An 8,334-nucleotide genomic window follows, 5' to 3' on the forward strand; every position below is an offset into this window, starting at 1 on the left:
TTTTTTTTTTTGAACAACATCTTTTGCATCATATATTTGTTTAGAAATAACGTTGCAGTGTATACACAAGCATCATTTACTAACTTTGAAAAGAAGCACATAATTTATTTTATTTTTTACTCTTTAAGGGTATGATTTTAAGAAACGTAACATATGGATGACAAACAAATAATAATAAAGTGTCTACCAAATTAGGGAGAGAGAGGCTGAATGGGGAAATCAGAGAGAGATACGGCGTCGGATCCGGAGGTAACCGAACTTCCCAGCTCCAGGTGAGGAACCTTCAAATATGAGCGGCAAATACCCTGTCGCAGCTTTGTACCTTTGCTGAATCTGAAACAATTTCATTTCACCACCAACCCATTAATACACAAGGGCTTACTCTAAGTATTATATCAATAATGAATCAAAGAGTGTTTACTTCCAGAATTTGTTGGCTGCTGCGCAATGAGTTACGCCCTATGACGCAGACTGTCCCACCGGACCCACCGCCAGTGATTTTGGCTCCATACAAAGTTCCATCATCTGTTGTAGACTTGTTGTGCTGCATCCCTTGTACTAACTGGACCAGCCTGTTGGTTCCGTCCGATCCTAGTCCGCACGCGCTGTAGCTATAGTGACACTGAGACCAAACAAGGATAAACACACAAAAAAAACATTAAGATATTAATTCCCTTATCTTATATAACTTAATCTATAGTTTGATGTAATACCTGATAAAGAAGTCCTCCAAGAGCGGTAAGTTGCTCATCTGATGTTGCAGAAGTCAAAAGAGCTTTAAAAGTCTACACAAGATGCAGCACATGATATGAAACAGCCAGAAAAAGGATTAAAAAAGCAGAAGAAGATTTTATGTTTTGTTGTTACATGTGTATACTCTTAAATATCAAAAGACGGACCTTAACCCGGAAGTTTTCGTATATAGGGTGTCTGGCAGGAGCTTTAACACTGTACGAACGTTTTTGATCAATCACTGTGACCGGATCGTCATGATCCGAGTATTCATCAATGAATGTCTGACCCAGCATGAAATCTGGAAGCTTATCAGCATAACGGGCTTCATACCTGCAACACAATCAGAGCTATGAGTATTACGAAATGGTTCGAAATCTTTAGCAAGTTGAGAACATGGGTAGTTTCAACCCCTTGTGTACACACCTGTGAGGTGACAAATTGCACAGGTAATCTAGTGAAGCTTCGGTCTCAAGCAGCTCAATACCTTCATCCTCTAGTTCTTCCGGGTTACCTCCATTACCATTCGACACTGATTGAGACAGAATCGAAGACGCCATTGACTTTATCATCTTTCTCCCCATGTAGGCACCAACTCTGACTGACCCATAGTCTGCACCTCCAACGCTACAAGATAAAAGTGCGTTGAGCAATGATATATAAAAGCTCAAGTGACTCTGCAATCTTTTGAGTAAACGAAGAAAAATGACATTGTTGTGTCTAGATAATTTAGAGGATATTAAGCGTGAGGACTTTTATAGGCATAGCAATTGAGAGGAGAAAAGAGAAGACACTGGCAGAGAAAGATCATCTACCTGTGTCGAATTCCAGAGTCGATTCCCCAAAATCGGACATGGTTGGGAATCTCAACAAGTCCAATTACTTCTGCAGGCTACATATTTTATTTAATAAGTTAGAAACAAGAGTAGATAGAAATCAACTAAGATCGAAATCAACTAAGATCGAAATCAACTAAGATCTACTTGGCAGATCATGGCCAGAAAGAAATGGAGATTTCATATGTCCTACAAAACATGGTGATCTTTTACTTATAACGTATGCGTTTGTAACACCTACTTGGCAGATCATGGCCAACAGTTTGTTGGCTTCCCCACAGGACGAAGTCATCTGATCCATAACACCACATGGAGCTCCAACAATATGATTCTCCACCTAGCAGGCAACAGAAGAGAATTAGAAAACACAAACATTGCACAGAGTCGAGAAAGGAGTTACTATAATGCTGAACATGAAACCTTTTGGCAGAGTATAGCAAGATCTCGGGGGTTGATACTCAATCCTGCACATGTAATGAAACAACTGTTGGAATAGGCAAAACTAAAGATGCATTTTTCTTCTTCTGAAACACAGGCAGAACTAAAGATGCATATAATCAAAATTTCCGTGTTTCTGTTTGGTATACTTAGCTATCTCAGATGACGCTAGATTTTTCACCTACGTTCGTGATAATATGACTCTCATTTATGACGATATGTTAAAGAGAATACCATGCGCAGCAGCTACTGCGGACATACTCGCCACCTCCACCGCAGCAGATGAAGATACACCTTTACCTTCAGGCACGGCAGAAGAAACCTAAGAAAACAAAGAATCAGTTAGCTTTGACGTTCGTTATATATGCATAACACCAAGAACAAAATAATAGACATGTCTGAAAGTCTGAAGCTTTTTAAGAAACTCAAAAAGACTGTACTAGTACCAGAAAGATCATAGTCTGCCAGAGTTATAACTGAGAGACGTCATAAAGTGGCTCCCTTAAGGGAATATCAAACCCAGGACTGTTAACTTCTTATCCTAAAATTTCTTATTCCAACTCTTGAAATCTCGAAAACGTTCTTTACAGCTTTCATGACTTTACTCATAGAACATGTTAAATTAAAGTGTGTGCAGAAAAAGGATCATGGCAAAAAACATTTACCAACAGATATAGTACATGCAAATTTGAAAACGGCAAAGAAACAAAGATAAATCAGGAGGGATTCTGCAGTAGTGAATGATAAGTTCTAAAAGGATGAGAAAAAAAATAACGCACCAGAAAGCTGAGGCTATCCTCAAAACGGACGCCAAGTTCTGTCATCAATACCAAAATCGTCCCAGCAACATATGCTGCCCACCTGGAAGATATTATTACCTTGTTAACGGAGAAAACTAAAAGAAGTACTTCAAATAACAGAGGAAAGACTCACTTCTGTGCAGGATCCTGAGCAAAGAACTTCCTCGCTTTTTCATAAGAAATTGGTTTATCTCCATCCATGAAATCAGACAAATCCATATCAAAGGTAGGGGCACGATTGCTGATCTCAGACCCATATGAGACCTAAAACACAAATATGCAAGGAAGTCTCAGCAGGACCATAGAGCAAAGCTTAAGCTAGCTAGGACAATGCAGTTATTGTAAAAGAAAGTCCGTGGTGTCCATATAAAAATGTTCCATCAAATACTCTTACTTACAATTTGGAGAACCGGTGTTGCTACTTGTCCCTTAGCTTGCTGTCGGGCTTGCGCATGTTTCCACAGTCTATGTTTTCCGGGATGGTTTCTTTGAAGAGCTACATGACAAGCTTCCCTTATTGGCATCTGAAGTTGTGGGAACATAAATAAGAAAAATGTTGAGGTCAATCAAAATAGAAGATACTCTGACAAGGAGGAACTTATTGGATTTTCGCAATTACGACATACTACACAAGACAGAATGATGTTTTTTGAGATAGGGACTTAAAGAATTGGTCAATAAGTTAAACTACTGAAACTTTAGTCCTTCGTCGGTAGATGCCAAACGAAAATAAAAATCAGACACAAGTGACCTGCAAGACAAGGCTTCCTGAATAGTCAGCAATTCCACCCATCACATCTAACCTTCCAGGTGCTCTGGCAACAAAGATTTCATCCTGCAAAAGCAAAAAGGTTTATTACGAAAGATGATCGCACCAATTAAAACCTTTGGTTTGGAAATTGCAAGTTGATTTTCGCAAGGCATTAGAGATGACCTCCGGCCATTAATTTTTGTTTTAACTCTTAGTAGAACGCTCTCTAGAGCTACAAGTAAGTTAGGGAAAAAAAAAAGCTACCTCCCAATTGAAAAGCCCACCAGCAGCTTTTCGCTCACGCATGGTTTTCTTCTCCATACCCTTTTCAGAATCATGAATAGCATCTAGCTTGGCTAAACTCTTAAGGAATGTCCATGTATCTGAAAGACCTTGAACGTCGCCTTGAAGGATATCAAAATCATCGCTACAGCTGCAAGATAAGTGACGGGATGAAGAAAATTAAAAAGAAAGGAAAATTTGAAAATAGCTACACAAAAACAATACGTACGACTCCACCAATGAGTTGTTCTCGTTCACTTGAAACGTGGGTGATGATCCAGCAGATTGACCTAGTTCATTTTCAGCCCTTGAATACCACTCCGGAATCGCAATGTCCCTTCCAGGGACCCTCTGTAGCTGATATCCCAGGATTATTGCATCACGTAATCTTCTTGCACCACTAAACTGTAACACACAAAAGACCCAACTGAAAACCTCAACATAACTTTCTTCAAAAATGATTCTGCTGCTATGATATCAAAGGATCCCACGCACAAGATACTTTTCATGGCACAATATTCTGGAACCAAATAAAATTTTTGATAATTTAAATTAAAATTTTTGTTACAAACTTTACCTTATCGGAAGCACAATGTCTTCCAATGGCCGTCTCCTGTAAGATGTGCGCAGCTACCTATCATTGCGCCAGTGTGCAGAAAAAAAAGAAAGTGAAATTACAGGCCGTATAAAATTCAGGAGGGCTTCATCAATTCTCAAAATGTTCCAGCTTAAGAGATACGTGAAAACACGATGGAGCATTTACCTCCCCACCATTGATGCCACCCTCGTAGCAAGGTTTCAAGCTAACTGCACGTTCAAGATATGGCTTCCATTGGCCCATTAATAGATCTCTCCTGATCATCTCAACACCACATTGATAAAACTGCCCAAGAACGTGACTAGAAAATGTGAGCATACAGTCCAAATATTTAAAGTGTACGAACTGAGTTTAATAAGGAAAAGACAGTCGGAATGAAAAGAGGAATTGGTTGAACCTCAAGCATATTTCTGAGAAATGGTTCTTCATTGAAATAATCTCTGCGCACAAAGACAAACGGTATCTTGTACGAAAGAGCTTCACTGACGGTGCCATAACCAATTTTCCCTGAAACCATGGAAACATCTACTATATAAACACCCATAACCATCTAATCTTATTGATTATATCTTGATCAGGTTACATACTGACCAAGCATACAGTCAGATGCAGCTATAATATCAGGCGTATAAGCATCCTTAGCAAGCTTTACAAAATTTGGTGGAAGCTCTTGGGTCTCAGATGCGCCACAAACCTGAAAACATAATGATAAGTTTAAACCACAGCATAAAATCCAACTTGGGAGTATACATAAACAGACGCAGAGTGAATGTTAAGAGATACCAAACACAGCCACCCGGTCGGTAGTGATGCTTCCTTCAAATTCCACCCCGAGGGCTGCAAATGAGAAAAATACAACATAGCTACAAATGAGGATTTGATATTTTCAGTACTACAAAATATTCATTACGCAAACGTGATCAATATGTAGAACACATTAAACATGAAACCAGAGAGGATGAAACTGTCAAATGGAAGAACAGCCAGACCTGTCCACCAAAATTGAGTATAACAACATTCACATCTCCAGCAATCCCGAGTTCTTTCCTCACCTGATCAAAAAGTGGCAATAGATGTTATTTGGATTATTTTTCCGAATAAGATAAGATCAATGAAATGTTTGTTGACGGACCTCCTTGCGAGATTTATGAAGTCTCCTCACTACTAATGGTACATCGATTACATCGCGAAAAGCAGGCACTGGGAAATAACAAGGAAACAGAGGTAAGGCAGTAAAGCAGAATACAGTTGGAAGAAATGAAAGAAAATATTTTTAAAACAAAAAGGAACAAATTGAAGTTTAGAAATGTTGCATACTTGGACAATACCCTGGGAGGCGTATTAGGAACTCGCAATGAGAATAATCTTCAGCTATCTATGTTAGGGAAGAAAAGTATTAACTCCAAAATATTGAGTACTGACCACATCTTACAAGCTAACAAAAACAAATTCAACCTGCCAAACGATGGAGCGATGGTGATATCCAGCAGCCATCACGTACTCAGCATAGATAAAGTCCCAACTACAAGAAACAAAATTCAAAATCAAATCGCAACTATAGTTTCACTATAAACATTTTCTTCTAAACCAGGGGAGTTGAACTGATAACAAAAGCTAGGCTGAGAACGTGGGCTACAACCCGGCAAAGACCTCAGGCCAAACAAGACACACCAAAACTGATAGTAGAATATCAAAAAAAATGTCACCTGAAATTGGTGACACAGACAGAACGTATCCCAGCATCAGCCGCTGCACGGCACGCTACGGGGACAACATCAGACACCTGTGTTTAACAAACGTGAAAATTTTCTCTAGGTGATGATTTAGAAAGCAAAAGTCCAGATACGTTAACGATGGGCCGAGAGATTGTATGAAAACAAAAGTTAATTACCACGAAATCGGCTTTGATAGAATGAAGCCACTCCACTTCAGTTTTCAAGATCTCAGCTCGAGGAACCACAGCTGTTTCGACATACTGTGGAAGACCATCATCACACCAGAGTAAAGCTCACAAACCGAAAATGCAATCAAGATAAGAATCTTATACAAGTGATGATAATGAGTAAAACCTTCTCTAACGAAGCAAGACGATCAACAGTCAAAGCATCAGCTTGCACAGCTCCACAGTCCAAAAGAACCTAACATCGCAATAAACAGCATCATAAGAAATCAATCCTTATGTTTCCAGTAACCATTGAAAGAGTAAGCAAGTAAATGATCGACACAAACCTTTCGAATCTTTAGCCTAGGGGACTGAATCTCGGACGTGAAGACGAAATCAGGCGCGCCGGTGACGACATGGACATCGTGCCCCGCCGCGATCAAGTGACGGACGACCTGAAATGCCACAAATTAGCCACGATCAAACGGAAGATGGAAGAATAAACAGGACGATCCAGAGAGAGAGAGAGAGAGAAGGAACCTCGACGACTCGGGTGGCGTGGCCGAAGCCGTGTCCAGTGACGTAGTAAGCGAAGACTAGGTGCTTGCTGGACGCGGAGACGCCTTCGTTATCGTCAATCCTCATTTTCTTCGACGCAATAAAGATATCTCACCGGCGATCTCTGAGAGGAGAAGACTGATTCTAAGAACTCAAACTAAATCTCCAGCTTTAATGGGGGCTTTTGCGATTTTGTCCTCTAGCTCATAAGATAATTAACAACCGAAATTTAATTTCCAGATTTTAAAAAGCTTTTTTCTTCTTAAAAATTTAATGCGAAGGTTACTTACGCAATTCGAGAAGATGGATAAAACGGATGTTGCGTCTGTGTTTATATATACTCCTATAGATATAAAATCCAATTAAAATCGACCAGAAGTAGCAATGTCAAAAAGTTGAACAACTGAAAGTGTAATATGTGTTTTCTTATCTAAACAGGAAAGGAAAACAATCTATAATTATATAGGGTTCGCCGATTTGGACGTTTAACTTACACTTAATCTTATCCCCAAATATCATTATGATTATCCTTCTTGTAATTCAATTCAAATTCGGAGTTAATTCCATAATGAAACATTTCCATCGTTGCAGTATCTGAATATTTGTATATTTTCGAAATATAATACTTTTTGCATTTTCTGCCACATTTTTTCAACAAAAGAAAAGAAGCGATTCACAACGGCAACCTTGATGTGTATCAACAATAAAAGATAGCAATAGCCAATAGGATAACATTTACAATAAAAGATAGCAACGAGTTGCGGTTGAAGATAAGATCATCATTTACAACGAGGCAGATGATTTCTGTGACAACCAACAAATGTAAATTCCCACTTGAAGAGTAGGGCTGGGTTGCAGGTCAAATCCGCCCCGCTGATCCGCTAACCCACGGGTTACAATTTTTTTTTGTCAAAAAATCTGATCCGCACAAACTGCGAACAAATAAATTTGTACCTGCACCCGCTCCGTTTATTTTTGCGGGTAACCAGCGGGACCCGCAGGTTATATTTTTATTTTAAAAAATATTTATTTAATTTAATATTTGTAAAATATAATATAAATAATATATTTATAATTAAAATTTTAAATATTTTAAAATATTTTGATTATTATTTTAAAAAATTCTCGTATTTTCTTTTAAAAATATACATTTACAAAAAAAAATATCTTAAAAAAAAAGGTTTTTAAAAACAACAAATTACGGGTTGGCGGGTACCCGCGTTTTAAAATCCACCAACCCGCATCCGCCCCGCATAAAATGCTCATAACCCGCACCCGCAAATCGTTTTTTCCAAATTGTTCGACCCGCACCTGTCCCGCGGTGGGTCAAACGGGCCGGGCCACACGGGTAAAGACTCATATTCCCAGGCCTATTATAGAGTCAACATAGGGGGTGATTGGTTGGGCTTTATCTTACTGCTTTAGCTTTATTTATTTTTAAATCACTAAATTTTACC

The 8,334-nt window shown here is 38.9% G+C and overlaps 1 protein-coding gene across 3 annotated transcripts; it reads right to left on the reverse strand.

Annotated features, from left to right (window-relative positions):
- On the reverse strand, nucleotides 1-7,243 carry LOC106309010 (L-arabinokinase). 3 transcript variants are annotated; one of them, XM_013746107.1, is made up of 30 exons: nucleotides 7,168-7,243; nucleotides 6,860-7,076; nucleotides 6,667-6,774; nucleotides 6,507-6,575; nucleotides 6,329-6,412; nucleotides 6,144-6,220; nucleotides 5,893-5,959; nucleotides 5,755-5,812; nucleotides 5,570-5,637; nucleotides 5,427-5,489; nucleotides 5,221-5,274; nucleotides 5,029-5,131; nucleotides 4,835-4,944; nucleotides 4,603-4,722; nucleotides 4,417-4,473; nucleotides 4,069-4,244; nucleotides 3,822-3,993; nucleotides 3,558-3,641; nucleotides 3,205-3,330; nucleotides 2,940-3,070; nucleotides 2,786-2,867; nucleotides 2,241-2,328; nucleotides 1,989-2,032; nucleotides 1,810-1,905; nucleotides 1,548-1,624; nucleotides 1,159-1,359; nucleotides 900-1,065; nucleotides 714-785; nucleotides 422-622; nucleotides 1-333 (listed from the first exon to the last, which is right to left on the reverse strand). In XM_013746107.1, the coding sequence occupies exons 2-30, from the start codon at nucleotides 6,962-6,964 to the stop codon at nucleotides 220-222; spliced, it is 2,973 nt and encodes a 990-aa protein (XP_013601561.1). In that variant the 5' UTR covers nucleotides 6,965-7,076; nucleotides 7,168-7,243; the 3' UTR covers nucleotides 1-219. The 3 variants fall into 3 exon arrangements, with proteins under 3 accessions (XP_013601561.1, XP_013601564.1, XP_013601556.1); XM_013746110.1 differs by lacking the exon at nucleotides 7,168-7,243 and having other exon boundaries at nucleotides 3,822-3,990; nucleotides 6,860-7,161; XM_013746102.1 differs by lacking the exon at nucleotides 7,168-7,243 and having other exon boundaries at nucleotides 6,860-7,161.
- Nucleotides 7,244-8,334: the final 1,091 nt, after the last annotated feature.

Source organism: Brassica oleracea, chromosome C1 (assembly GCF_000695525.1).
Source record: "Brassica oleracea var. oleracea cultivar TO1000 chromosome C1, BOL, whole genome shotgun sequence".
Taxonomy (NCBI): Eukaryota; Viridiplantae; Streptophyta; class Magnoliopsida; order Brassicales; family Brassicaceae; genus Brassica; species Brassica oleracea.